This window comes from Anabrus simplex, chromosome 1 (genome assembly GCF_040414725.1).
Source record: "Anabrus simplex isolate iqAnaSimp1 chromosome 1, ASM4041472v1, whole genome shotgun sequence".
Taxonomy (NCBI): Eukaryota; Metazoa; Arthropoda; class Insecta; order Orthoptera; family Tettigoniidae; genus Anabrus; species Anabrus simplex.
In genome coordinates, this window is record NC_090265.1 from 888,721,993 (window position 1) to 888,737,489 (window position 15,497).

The 15,497-nt window shown below is 39.5% G+C and overlaps 1 protein-coding gene across 1 annotated transcript in view; it reads left to right on the plus strand.

The window, feature by feature from the left end:
* The first annotated feature begins 384 nt into the window (after positions 1-384).
* LOC136857696 (vesicle-fusing ATPase 1) overlaps positions 385-15,497 on the plus strand; it is a 241,275-nt gene continuing 226,162 nt past the window's right edge. The window contains exons 1-2 of the mRNA XM_067136554.2: positions 385-557; positions 779-867. Of these exons, the coding sequence (XP_066992655.2) occupies positions 546-557; positions 779-867 (101 nt within the window). The 5' untranslated portion in view covers positions 385-545. The remainder of the gene's footprint in view (positions 558-778; positions 868-15,497) is intronic.

Sequence of the window (15,497 nt, forward strand, 5' to 3'; positions counted from 1 at the left end):
AGTGAATATATATGCAGTTATTTACAGTTGGTACGTTGTGAGAGAAGGGTATTAATAGGGGGATGCAATACCTTCGCAGTGCCATACCTATAACGTGTTTAAACGTCCCGCGTCAGGACATTCACTCGGTAGTTCACTCGGTACTACCGGGTGATGACGTCACAACAACTGCTCCGCTCCGCTCCGCTCCGTCCCCAGCACTAATACACTGACATAAAGCAACCTCTACAAAGAATAACACAGTTTCTATATAAATGCTGTGGTCGACATGCGCGCATTCTACTGGGATATAACATGTTGTTTAGCGCTTTCTAGCTGTTTTTACTTAGCATGTAGCTACATTTCGAGAACATGTGTTGGCTATATCGGTTTCCTTGCTCACTCTAAGAGTAATGGTGGCCTTGTTGGTGGTGGTAGTGGTCATTCTCTTGGTCATTCTCTTTGGTGGTGGTTGAAGTAGTAGGGGGTTGGCTGTAGTCGTTGGTGCTTGGTGGTTGACCTGCATTGCGGTTGGGATTAGTATTGACATTTGTGTTGAACTTGAAATGTCGACAATGGTGAGTGAAATACTATTTTATTGTTAATGAGACATTTAATCAAAATGAGAGTAAGTAATTTGAGTAGTTACTCATACATTTTATACTCTTCAGTTCTGAAGCGGAGAATTGTCAGTTTTTTTTTCAGCTGTCAGTTACTGTGATTAATGCCGACTTACTTATAATTGATTAAGGATTGTTCGAAAAGACAGCTAATATACAGATGTATGCCCTGTTTTCAGCCTATGAAAGCATTTAGGTGTCCAACGGATGAGCTATCCCTGACAAACTGTGCAGTGGTGAATAAAGCCGATTTTCCCGATGATGTCAAGTGAGTAAGCCTGTTATTTTTGAGGAAGTTTAATGCAATTGTTTTTAAAATGCTGGGATTTCTTCGTTAATTTCGTGGAGTGTCATTGTGGAATAATACTAGTTGCAGCTCCAATTTAATGGGAGGAAATTTTTAATTTTTACGTGCATGGATCCGCAATTAGTTGTTTAGTACAGTAATTGTCCGTTTGTCAATCTATAATCTGCATTTAGGACCGTCGCCAAAGTGGCAGATCCCGTATTATTTGTTTACCTAGCTTTGACTTAAACATTTTCAAAGAATTTTGACATTTATCGAACATTTCCCTTGATAATTTATTCCATTCCATTACTCCTCTTCTTATAGGCCTAAATGGATATTTGCCTTAATTTGTTCTCTTGAATTCTGACACCGGGCGAGTTGGCCGTGCGCGTAAAGGCGCGCGGCTGTGAGCTTGCATCCGGGAGATAGTAGGTTCGAATCCCACTATCGGCAGCCCTGAAGATGGTTTTCCGTGGTTTCCCATTTTCACACTAGGCAAATGCTACTCCTTTGTTGGAGATTACCCAGAACAAAGATACGCCCTCTCTTTTACATCCTTACTACAGGCACTAAATACTCTCATAACCATGTGAAGTGATCTGTAACCTTTCTTAACAACCTCATTAATATGACCATCCCAATACAAGATCATTCATTATATGAACACCTAGGTAGTTACGGTGTTCCCCATGAGGTACTATCACCCCATCATTACAGTAATTAAAACTGACTGGGCTTTTCCCCGTGGTGAAACTTACGACTTGACTTTTCATACCATTGTCTGCTGTCTGTCTCGCAACATTGTTTAAGTCCGTCTGCATTCGCTCACAATTGTGCAACTCATTTACTACTCTATACAGTAGGCTATAACGTCATCCGTAAATAGCCTTGTCTCTGATTCCAGTTCAGTACTCTTATTATTTATATATATAGGGGCATGTAAAGTTCCAATAATACTGCCCTTTGGGACCTTCCTCTCAATCATTACAGGATCAGTTGTTCAGTCAACACACCCTAAAGTTTACCAGACAGGTGCATATATTCTTTCGTAGACTGACTTATGCTTTACATGGAAGTTTAGGCTAACACTTCTATTATGGCTCAAATTTTAGGCTGGGTATTTTCTAAAATCCTTTTAAGGTTTGGGTAGAAGGAATTGCTACCGACATGATTGGTTAGTTTATTACATGATACTGGAATTGTGAATGGCTTACATTGAGTTTCAATCCCCAGTCATCTTCTTAGGGTTAGGATGAGAATAGATCCAGAAAAACATTGTAAGTTTTATCGTTGTAAGTCACTTAAATATCATCAAAAGTATTGTAGTCCTACATGATTTTTTAATTTAAATTTTTCTGTTCATGCATACACCATGCAATTTCTCCTTTTTGAGAAGGTACTACAGCCACTCCAAGTCACTTGTCTGACATACACAAACTTAACAAGCTATACAATGTTTATCCTTTACTCTGAAACCCTATTGTTTTGTTAATCATTTCATGTCAGCTTGGATAAAAATCTGCCAGCATTATCCAGGTATCTTACCCATGAGAGGTCCTTGAAGGACAGTCAGTGTAGAGAAATATACACAAAAATCAAAGGTTAAAAGTAGAATGTACCCATAAAAACTTTATGATTAAAATTGCCCGTTACATTTGTTTTCAGTTTGATTACTTCCTGAAAAAAAAAAAAAAACTTCACCCGGTAAAGTATAAAAAACATTCATAAAAGACCATTCCATCCTCAGGAATTACTTGTTTATAGGTATGCACCTTTTTCCTAAATATATTCTCTGTACTTATTTATTTCTGTTTTAATTGTGTATTTCTCTTATTTAAACAGGCAAATATCTGCAAACGTGCATCAACGTAAATCGCACTGTACAGGGTGGGGGAGAGCATGTGGATGAGTTTGGCAGAGCTTTTTTGTCCATTGTTTGGCTTCTAAATATTAGTGGTGTTCAGGGATGGCTTCTTAAGCAGGTTGCAGGTTTGTACAACCTCCAGTTATTTTCATGAATTCCAGATTCTGTTGCTACATTATTATTTTACAGTCTTCGTTCGTGACTGTAACGGGCATCTTCTTTGGAGGCAAGTTGCAAACTACAGTACAGAAGGTAGTTTATAGAGAGCTTTAAATGTACCTTTTTGGGCGGGCTGGGTGGGTCCCTGGCATTGGTAATGAATACATCTCTCTTGTACAAGCATTTTAAGGTATAATTCATGGCTGATGATGCCTATATTTGGGGTGAAGAATGTACCATTTTGATTAGCATGTCAATGTAATTAAGAAACTTATTTCATTTAATTCAACGAAGACAGGATTTATTGTATTGATTGGGTGGACAAGTTAATAAATTAACTTATTGTTATTATTTCAATCAAATATCATCAATGCATATCAAAAATGATATTTATCACTTGTAAGTGGTATGTTCCGAGCTGTCAGCGGAGAGATGGCATGGAATGACATTAGTAGATGAATAAGTTTCTATCATGAATACATTCTCATACTTCTTATGTGCAATTATTACCAATATTACCTACAAAATAACTAATAATGCAAAATTTTGGGACCTAATAATATTCAAAATGGAGTCCTGAACATATGTGAGTAATTTTCAATGCAATATTATTATTATTATTATTATTTCCATTCCCCTACTTCTTTACCACTGTCATGGCATCTTTAACAGTAGTAAAGATCACAATATGCTGATAAAGTTGAAATTCAAGAGGACAAATTGGTGCAAATATTCATTTATAGGAAGCAGAGTTAGGGATTGGAATAACTTACCACGGGAGATGTTCATTAAATTTCAAATTTCTTTGAAATCATTTAAGAAATGACTAGGAAAACAACAGATAGGGAATCTGCCACCTGGGCGACTGCCCTAAATGGAGATCAGTATTGATTGATTGAAAAAAAAAATGCATCTTAGCGAAGTTGTGTGTTATAGACTGGAGTATGGTAGATTTCAAATCATATCAAATTCTCTTTATTTGCAAATGAGGTGTGTACCTCGGTGGCAAATGGTACACTAAAATACATTATTGTCAAGCACTAAATATTAAATTAACAAGAGAAGAAAATTTTCCTATAATACAATATTATACAGTATGTGGAATTACTTCAAATGATACTATACAGCTGGTATAAGATTAAAATTTACATTGCATTTATGTAATTTATTATTATTATTATTATTAATTTTTTTTTTTTACCCATTCTGGAACCTAAGTAGCATAACGACCTTCTGCGTCGGATGGATTTTACCAGAATCCATCATGGCTCAGCTGACATAACGTCATAACACGCTATACAAGACTGCCAACTGCAGTTAGTGACGGGACCCTTGGTCTGTATTAGTTTGACCCTTGGCTAGCTACAACACCATTCGTCTAGTTAAAAAAATTGTGAATTTCACTCCTCCTGTACATAATATATTCACATCATGGATAAATCCGGCACACACTATGACACACTCAAACTGAGTGGTTTTTGTTATTTTCACAGAATGTAGCTGCCCTGTGGCCACACATGATGTGAGGTCTAACAGAGACAATAGTAAACTGCTCCAGCTAATAGCAACACCAAAAAATATTTGCTTTCCAGATTCACATAGTCTTTGTTTTCATTTTTCTAAGTATACTTCTTGGGGTGGGTTGGTGGGGTCCGTGGCAAGCATAAAGGAAGGGTCGCTGCTCTCTGCTGCTTCAGGAGTCACTTCACATCATTTTTCCATGATTTTCTCGTACGTCAACGTAAACTCCAATTTGTAAAGTGCTTCCCATTTTATTTATTCACCTTGTGCAGCCTATACAATCATAAATTTTGCAAAGTAACAACATGCAGCCAACGGCACAGTGTATTATGGTATTTTCTGTGCCATTACAGTAGGCTACTAAGGCATTGTCGTTCTGAAGCTTTCTTAGGCTGTCAGGAGATAGTACCAGTCGTCGTGTTATTGTCTCCCGACAGTATAGATATGATATATTTCTGTTGGAGCTGTTGAACAAAAATGAATAGAGACTTTCCTTGGAAATACCATGCCTTAAGAAAAATTCCCCGTTCTTATGACGCTGTCCATAGAGCGTGACTTCGTCATGGGTATTCGAGACTTCAGTCAGTGGTTCACTGAGAAGTTTTTCAAACAGCATAGAGAGATGGATGCATTTTCTGTAGGCCCTTGTAGTAACTTGTTTCACTTGCTAAATATTATCAGCAACAAAGTTTTAAAGTTTAAAGCATGATCTAATTGCCCTTTGGTATCTGTTGTGCACTGTCACATTTTCAAACCACTGGTGGTGTTCTGTATCAAACAGATCACCAGTGGAGAGAGAAACTGGCATCAAAGCAAGCTATCTTAAAACTATTAAAGAGTCATTCAAATGCATAGCAATAGGAATTCAGAATTAAAACTTCAACAAATTAATACTGAACCTATAAAAATTTATCAGATAAAGTACCCAAGAGTACGAAATTAACATTATATAAACAATACTTCATACCAATTGTAACATACAGGCTCGAAACACTGGTAACTAATAAGTGACAAGATAGTAAGATCCAAGCAGTAGAAATGAAAATTTTAAGAACATCGGTTAAAAAGACAAGAAGAGATAGAATTCAAAATATTAAAATCAGAGAAGAGCTAAATATAGAACTATTAGTACAGTAGATACAGAAAGCAAGACCGAGATGGTTCGGACATGTAAAAAGAATGAGAAAGGAATGGGTAGCAAGGAGGGAATTGGAAAGTGAAGGGAAAGAGACCAGTTGTAAGACCGAGAAGATGAATGGATCAGATTTGGAAGGACATTAGAGAAGCTGGATTGGATGTGGCAGAAGTAATGGAGCAGGAAAAGTGGAAGGATAGAAGGGAGTGGAGGAGGCTTGTTAACCACACCCAGGTGACTGGAGTGGGACATTGATGATGAATATTTCCTGAAATAATTATGTAGATAGGTCATACATAATAGTTTGGAATGGTGGAATAATTACAAATGGAAAAGCGAGATATGGTCAAATGCAAGAAATAAACTCAACCATTTCATTGATATATTTTTCTCTATTTGGTTTATGTCGCAGCTACACAGACAGGTCTTATGGCGATGGGTAATAGGACAGGTTTACGTTTAGGAAGGAAGCAACAATGGCCTTAAGTAATTTGCTGCAGCATTTGCCTAAAGTCACGGCCACCATATTAGGTGGGTGAGGAAAACTGCGCTGTTGACAGATATATGAATGATGAAGCGACAGATGGTCGGTAGACTCATACCTCTGAATACAGATTGGCAACGCTGATCGTGCAGTGCTGTCTACTTGAAGCCGGTCCGCTCCAGGCCACCTTATCCGAGTCATTTCATCATGCAGCTGTTGAGCTCACACCATGAGTGCAATTAAAGATGGATAGTGAATGACTGTGTCCAGCCTGGTGTTTCTTTGGGTCCATTAACTGAAGAGGATGAAGTGCGAAAAAGAAACGAGAAACCCCTTCAAAGCATTTCGGCTGGACGGGCTTATGAAGAAGGATTTAGCCAGCTAAACAAAATCACTAATTGTGACTGTATTGCAGTATGTGCAGAAGTTGGCCGACTCACATTTTTTGCAGACTGTGAATTTCAAGAAAAGCCAAGAAGTAACTGTAGTAATGTGTAATGTCAGTCTTTGTTTAGTCTGTAGATGTGTTAATGAAGCAAAATATTCACCCAACCAAAGAATATTTTCATCTTCAAGGAAAAACTATGTAAGGGAGAAAAACGTAGCGTGCTTAGCGATTTTGACTGTGATGTAGCTAGCCGAATTGTGCTAGAATTTTATGACCGTGTGGAATTTCGTGCAGGGTAGATATCTAATAGATAAGTTTGGATATAGTGGAAGTGTATGTTCACTGATGAATGCTGCACAATTTAGGCTTTAAATACAAGAGGGCTAACAATGGAAGAAAATTTCTGCTAGAAAGGCAAAACGTTGTAGCTAGTGCTCGATTTTTGAGAAAAATGTATGACCTGAAACATAAACAGTACCAGAGGCAACATTCATTCATTATTTATTTATTTATTTGTAAGTAAGTAAGTCCTTTAATAGTTGTGGATAATGCTCCATATCATTCAGTCTTACTTGAAAAAGTACCCAATACAAGCTAGAAGAAACTCAAGAGTGTTTGCTGAAGAGAAATATAATGAGCAAGAAACTCGAGGTGAACTTTAGGAAAAAAAATGTTCGCTTCAAAGTAGAAAAGAAGTAAGTTTGATGAATTAGCTCTCTTATGGGGCTATAAGATAGTAAGGTTGCCACCTTACCGTTGCCAATACAACTCCAAGTCAAGAGAGAAGTGGCAGAGAGGAACAAGACTTTCAAATTAAAGATGTAGGAAAACTCAAGTCAGAAGCCATCGACTGTGTGACTGCTGCAAATTGGGAAAAGTGCTTCATTCACCTGTAAATTCTTCAAACGGATGATTGGGTCAAGGAAATAGTAAGGGACAAAAGAATGGGGCCATTCATAATCAGTGTGAATGACGACTGCAGATAGTGAGATGGGTGAAGACATTGACTAAGAAATCATAGACTGCCTTGAAGCTAGAAACAGATTCTTAAGATATTATAATTTAATATAAACTTATTCCTTAAAGTAGTTCCATTTCTATATTAAAAATTCCATTATATAGTATTCAAATATTTACATTTATATTTAAACCATAAACAAATATTTTAACAAAACTAATACAGATTAATATGTAATCCAAAAGTACTCACCGTGTCCTGCGCTGGCTCACGCGATCCGAAGGACCTCAGCTAGTGACATGTAGGATTCCTTTCCAGGCCATTTTCCAGGAAAACTAAAAGACTCACAGAAACATATTTCAGGTTTAAAAAAAGTCGGACGATTTTCTACATTTTTACCGCAGACAAAACTTTGACTCAAGAAACAGAAATGTGGCCTCTTACTGAAATTTTCATGCGTGATTTTTGGATTTCAATTTACTTGTTGGAGTTTTTATCCTTAATAATAATTTAAAGTGGTTTGTGTAGGAAATAGTTACTGCTGAAATCATGTCTATTTTGAAGCTTGTAGTATAATTTGTTTTGTAACCTTGTGTGATGTAACATCAGGAGCTTGAGAGAGAACAAACTGCCTTGCACTCTGAAATTGTATTCAATTAGACATTTCTTCACCAGTGATTTTGGCAACAGCGTAATTTCTCTGATCCGCCTTATTTGGTGGCCGCGACTTCAGTGTTAAAGTGGGAAACCGCTGAAAACTATGTTTAGGGGTTTGAAGCATTATCTTCCAAGTGCAAGTTAACAGCTGCATACCCCAGACTGTGTAGCCAATTCATTCCATTTGGAAAATTATGAAACGTTGGCCAGCAAATACATTTTTTAAGTGTTTAGAAACAATAATGATGAAAATTTTATAACATACTTAGCTTGGACCGAAAAAGGTGCAATGCTTGTCCCTCGAGTTGTAAACTAATAGGCATTCTACAAAATTAACACCTGACTAAACTTTAACTCAAGTGTAGATGGAATTCTAGCATACCAAATAGCAGTGTTATCTCTCACCTTATGGTAGAATTTGGGAGAACTATTGGAAATAATAAAAATATTGTTAATTTTAAAGCTGTTAAGGCCTTTTCAGTCATATTACCAGTGTTTTGCCCCAATGCAGCAGTAGACTCCTCAGTTAAATTGCTACACCTTTTCAGTATGCTGGTGGCTAGTGCACCTTTGAGTCTCCCTGTAAGTCTCATTTGTAGGAGAATGCAATGGTGGTGCACTAGGAGAGATACAGTATGTACCGCCACTCGTGTATGCCTTCCTTCTGATTGTGAATTTCTGTATCTAACATACACAAAAATGAACATAAACTGATAACTACACATTTTACCATGTGAAGAGTAATATATATTTCCTGATCAGAATGTGTCCAGACACATACGTGAAAGTGTCCTCTAAATGTTCCTCAGATGTATTCCCCAGTAGTGGACATTGAGGTGGGCATGGCCTTTATTACAATTCAAACTCCTGGGTGGGGACTATCTACTAGTTTTGGCATGGCAGATCATCCTTCCTGTGGTGCTGTAGCAAGTGTAGTCGCAGTGTGCATCGTTGGGGGTTTGGAGTGAAGTTGCTGTTTTAGTTCATCTGAGCTGTTCAGTAGGATTGAGCACAGGGCTCTGGGCTGGCCCAGTCTATTTCCGGAGCCTTATTGTCCTTACGCCGCTTGCAAATGGAACCTGTTATGTCAGGGAACATTATCATGCTGAACAGGTCTTAGAATGGAATAGAACAGATTATTTTATGGGGGAATATTAAGGTAATTAGGCCCTCTTTTCCATCTAACTAGAAAATACAATATTTAATGTACAAAATTAAAAACTACAAATGGGACATCTTACAACTACACTCATGCTCATAAATGAAGGATAATTGCATATTGTGGTGCCACACAACGTGGCACTACACAAAACTGGCGCTAATAGCATAGGCACATAGTGAACACAAATGAAGCATATCTGTAAGTCTACGGTATTGGTGATAAGTTGAGAAAACCGTCCCAAAACACATGCTACAAAACGCCACTGTTTCCCATGCATGTACCCCGACATCAGTATGGGATATGATCACCTTGCACACGTACACAGGCCGCACAATGGGTTGGGATACTCTGGATCAGGTGGTCGAGCAGCTTCTGGGGTATAGCCTCCCATTCTTGCACCAGTACCTGTTGGAGCTCCTGAAGTGTCCTAGGTGTGTGACCGAGCTCGATAGCTGCAGTGGCTTAAGTGCGGCCAGTATCCAGTATTCGGGAGATAGTAGGTTCGAACCCTACTGTCGGCAGCCCTGAAGATGGTTTTCCGTGGTTTCCCATTTTCACACCAGGCATATGCTGGGGCTGTACCTTAATTAAGGCCACGGCCGCTTCCTTCCCACTCCTAGACCTTTCCTCTCCCATCGTCGCCATAAGACCTATCTGTGTCGGTGCGACGTAAAACAAATAGCAAAAAGTGTCCTAGGTGTTGAAGACTTGCAGCGATATGTTGACCGAGAGCATCCCAGACATGCTCGATGGGGTTTAGGTCTGGAGAACAGGCAGGCCACTCCATTCGCCTGATATCTTCTGTTTCACGGTACTCCTCTACGATGGCAGCTCAGTGGGGCCGTGCGTTATCATCCGTCAGGAGGAAGGTGGGACCTACTGCACCCCTGAGAAGGCAGACATACTGGTGCAAAATGACGTCTCAATACACCTGACCTGTTACAGTTCCTCTGTCAAAGACATGTAGGGGTGTACGTGCACCAATTATAATCCCATCCCACACCATCAAACCACTACCTCCAAACAGGTCCCTTTCAAGGACATTACGGAGTTGGTATCTGGTTCTTGGTTCACGCCAGATGAGAACCCGGCGAGAATCATTGTTCAGACTATACCCGGACTCGTCCGTGAACATAACCTTGGACCACTGTTCCAATGACCATGTACTGTGTTCTTGACACCAGGCTTTACGGGCTCTCCTGTGAACAGGGGTCAGTGGAATGCACCTTGCAGGTCTCCGGGCAAATAAACCATGTCTGTTCAGTTGTCTGTAGACTGTGTGTCTGGAGACAAGTGTTCCAGTGGCTACGGCAAGGTCCCGAGCAAGGCTACCTGCAGTACTCCTTGGCCGTCTGCGGGCACTGATGGTGAGATATTGGTCTTCTTGTGGCGTTGTACACTGCGGACGTCCCATCCTGTAGCACCTGGACACGTTTCCTGTCTGCTAGAATCGTTGCCACAATCCTTGAGATCACACTTTGTGGTACACGGAGGGCCCGTGCTACGACCTGCTGTGTTTGACCAGCCTTCAGTCGCCCTATTATTCTACCCCTCATAACGTCATCAATATGTGTTCGTTGAGCCATTTTCACCACACAGTCACCATTAGCACGTCTGAAAACATCTACACACTTACTCGCTGCACCGTACTCTGACATGCACTAACACACCTCTGCATATTTGAACTGCTACCAGCACCACCGTGCGACGACTGCAGGTCAGATGCACCACATGGTCAAACCCTGAGGTGATTTAAAACCGCCCGCCATAGCGTTGTTTCACCATGTATCAGAATTATCCTTAATTTATGAGCATGAGTATACTTACAAGTGTTACGATGTCTGGCTCCATGGCTAAATGGTTAGCGTGCTGGCCTTTGGTCAGAAGGGTCCCGGGTTCGATTCCTGGCAGGGTCGGGAATTTTAACCAATTTCGCTGGCACGGGGGCCTGGTGTATGTGTTGTCTTCATCATTTCATCCTCGTCACGACGCGCAGGTCGCCTACGGGCGTTAAATCGAAAGACCTGCATCTGGCGAGTCAAACATGTCCTCGGACACTCCCGGTACTAAAAGCCATACGCCATTTCATTTCAAGTGTTAGGATATAAAAAAATTATGATGTACACAATTATGACATGACTATATTAGTTAGCTAATTTTTGTACAAAGTAAATTTTTAATAGTTTGTTTATATACAGTGTACACAGCTTGGGGAAAGGGTAATCTACCATTAAGATGCGGACAGCAATCAAGGACTTCATGTATTACCTTGTCAGATTGATTGTCTTCTGTTGGAAAACAGACACATTAGGATGAACATTCCTCTCAACCTACAACAGTGTTTCAGGTTCATATTGCTTGTGAAGAAATATGTACGTTATTTCACTATTTAAAAAATCGTATGTCTTTTGGCCAATCCTGTTCACTAATGAACACTTTGTAAACAAATATCTCAACATTCAAACAGCACAAATTAATTTTTGAGGAAGATTCTGGAAAGAATGAAATCATCTGGAGCTGTTTCCAACCACAGGCTGGGTCTGCTTGGAACCTAAGCTTCTCCATAGTTTTCTGTCCATCCCCCTCACTATCGTCTAGTTCCCTCCTATTGTCTCAATGCTCTTCTTTACACGTCTTAGCCATCTATCTCTCAGTCTTCCTCTTGGTCTCCTTCCCTTCAGACGATGAGGAACCTATTTTACAGTGACTTTTCTTTTCTATAGTTCCTCGGATGTGATTCTGAGCACGGAAGAGACAGAAAGGTTTGCTTCATTTGCAATTTCTTCCCATGTTTTCCATCAATATTTTTGCAAAATGTTGTCAGTGATGACTGCGGAAGTGGAGTCTGTTTTGCAGTTATTGGTCGCCCAGTCCCTGGGTTGTCTTTGGTATTAGTCTGGCCTTTGCGGAAACGGGAAACCCACCATGACGCTGCTTCAATCCAGTACACTATCCCCACAATCTTCAATTAGAGCATTGTGAATTTCGGTAGGGGTTTTTCCTGCAAACTTATAATTTTGATGTAAGACCGCTGGTCGCTATATGAGATTTGACCTAAGTAATTTTCTCCCTCCATTTTAAATCGCTAAAAACACAAATTACCATGACACTGAAAACACGTGGTGATAGCTGAAAGTCTGGTTCACAGCTGACGCTTTGCGTGCGGGAATCGTTCCGTTGTTACAGACGCACATGTGCTGTGTGCAGAATTTTTTAAATGGCCCTTGTATTTGCATTATTCACAATCAATGAAATAAAAGTGTGATCCCTTTCTGGGAACTTAATTTTTGATGTTAATTCTTGTTCATGTTTAATTGTTACAATCATTTCTGAAATGATCAGTATTTCATATGTGGCTTGTGAACCATATTCACGGAGTATTAATTTAAGAAATCACTGACAGTAAATGATTGTTTTTTTTATTTTTATAAATGTGTCATAGAATCCATATTACCTTGACAAGTAGGGTTCTCAGTAATGTAACTTCAGAAAATGAATATTTGCTTCAAGTAATTTATATTTTTATAACTTGTGAAAGAAACTGTTCTACCAAAGGTAGTGGGAAGCACGTGGTTATTATTCATTAACATTTTAAATTCCTGCAGCAGGATGGAACTGTAAATGCAACAGATTTTTTGGGGACCAAAATAGATTTTTAGAGAAGTTGGCACATAAACAAGCCTGTTATGGGTTGAAGTGGTTTTTCATCACGTGAGCTTTTATGGTACCAAATAGCCCAGATAGCAGTTCTCATATCATTTTCTGATGTTGAATTACTTATGGCATTTCCATAGTAGGTTATCAGAGTATTTATTGCAGAATCTGTCAGTCTGTTTTTTTCCAGACAGTAATTTGCCACCTGAAAGTTTTTTCCCCTTGAATTCTTTCTTCAGATTTCTGAGTCGTGTGCCCATGTTTCTGAACATGACCAATATATTCAGCTTTGGTGATTGATACACTGGGATCATACGGTTGCATATCTGACACAGCTTTGATTGAATTTGTGTCACCATCACTAATGTATGTTATGTACCGTATGTCATATCTTATCTTCAGAACGTTCGAACATCATCTTCATTATTTGAACCTCCATGCCATCTGCTGTCCCTTTATGATTAACAGAACATTCAGATGCGTGACTCTCCACCCACTCTGAATATTCTGGAGTGTTCTTGGTTTTCCATGTTTTACAACCCTGACAATAAGAGTGAAGAATCTTTGTGTCAAGAATTTTCCCTGATTTCCTTCCAATAATTGTACATACACCAAACAAGGATGAGTGGCCCCAAGTCAGCCATATACCATCACATAGCACTACCAAATCTTTACTGTTACTGGTACTGGGAGAAACTTCTTCAGTAGCCTTCAACATTGATTCCCTTTTCACAAGTTTTGTGGCACAGTTAATTTTATTGTTTATGATGTTTATGATGTTACATGTACTTCTTTGCACTGGTGGTCTCATATTCACTAAGCCACAAAACATGTTAAAACCTGCACGTCCTTGACCTATACATCTCATTGCATATACTGTTGTAGCATTAATAGCCTACACACTTTTTCTTTTACCAGTCTTGAACTGTTGCAAAATGAGCCAGTATCCTCACGGTTCTCACACACAATCACTACTTTACAACCTAACCCTGACACATTAAAACTTATGCATTGTAAAACTGATAATCCCTCCACATCCACAGCGTAGGCATTTTTCTAGTTCTGGAAACATTAATTCAACATCAAAAATCACATTTCCTGTGTACTTATCACTCACTAGTCTGGGAGTTACTTGAGGTTGAACAAGTGGTTAGTTTCCTCCTTGATGCACTGCAATTTTCATTTTTTTTTTTTTTTTCTTGTAAGCAACTTTCTCCTTCCCATTGTTATAAGAAGTGCAGAAAATTCAAACCAAATACTCATGACGAAATGAACAGATGATAAGCCTTTATGTTTACAGGACAAATGACTAAAATGGCTGCAAGTATCGAAGATAAAACACTTCTCATCCAGAGTGCAAATATGTATAAGATATTCCACTTTCAGAACAATGACACGAATATGGGCATGAAAGTGAAATCACTATGTGGGCGTGGCGCTATCGGTGCGCATGCCGCAGAGCTCTTTAAATAACTTATGCGACGTCTAGCATTTAAAATCATAACTCCTGAACTAGTGCAAATATTTAAATAATTCTTTCACCAAAATGAACTAGTGAAGTGCAGTTAAACATTAACAAATATTTTGAAAAAATACATTTTTGAAGGTTGTTTACTGTAGCAATCCCCTAGAAGACCACAACATACTTAGCTACCTACATTAGTTGCGATCATGCTTTGCAGATGAACTACAGTACTGGGTAGTTCAATGGTTATATGTGAATTAGTGGTCTATGCCAAATTGATTCCCTATGACAGCAGAGCACCCCGACACCACTTACTCATGCTAGACATCCGAATGAGTCAGCTGAGGCAGACTAGGACACCAAAGACCAGACCTGAATGAATTAGATGGTGGAAAATGAATTCCAATAAGAACAGGCATGCTCTGCAACATGTTCCCATGCTGGCCACAAGATTGGTAATGAGTTCTTGTGGTAGGGCATTTCATTCCTCCACCAGTGCAGTTGACAACTGGTGGATGGTCGTTGGTGCATATGGACGTGCTGCAATATGTCTGCCCAACATGACCTTCATTTGCTCGATGGGATTTAAGTCGGGGGAACGGGCAGGTAAGTCCATTAGCTGAATATCCTCTCATTCTTGTGAGCAATACCAAACTCCTGGGCTGCACTCATCACACTTAGATTTTCTTCCAGTTCTGCTAGTGACTTTACGTCGAACCGACACAGATAGGTCTTATGGCGACGATGGGATAGGAAAGGCCTAGGAGTTGGAAGTGGTCGTGGCCTTAATTAAGGTACAGCCTCAGCATTTGCCTGGTGTGAAAATGGGAAATCACGGAAAACCATCTTCAGGGCTGCCGACAGTTTCCCGATGATTCTTCCTTGTGTGAAGTCATGTAAATGTTGTCTCTGGGGCAAGTTTTAACACCACCACAGTGCAGCTTGCGGATTGACTCACACTGCCTTGTCCCGTTCCTTCAACAGCCTCGTTTTGTGGGCCAGACCCATTTGGCGCTATAATCACGCTGACTTCATGTCAGGTTTCTATGCATGTGTGGGAGACTTCTGGCAACATGTTACTGCACTTTCATTCATTTCCACCAAGTAGTTGATATGTTGCTTTATCTATTGCGTCCTTAAGTTTTGCACAACAGTGTGTTTC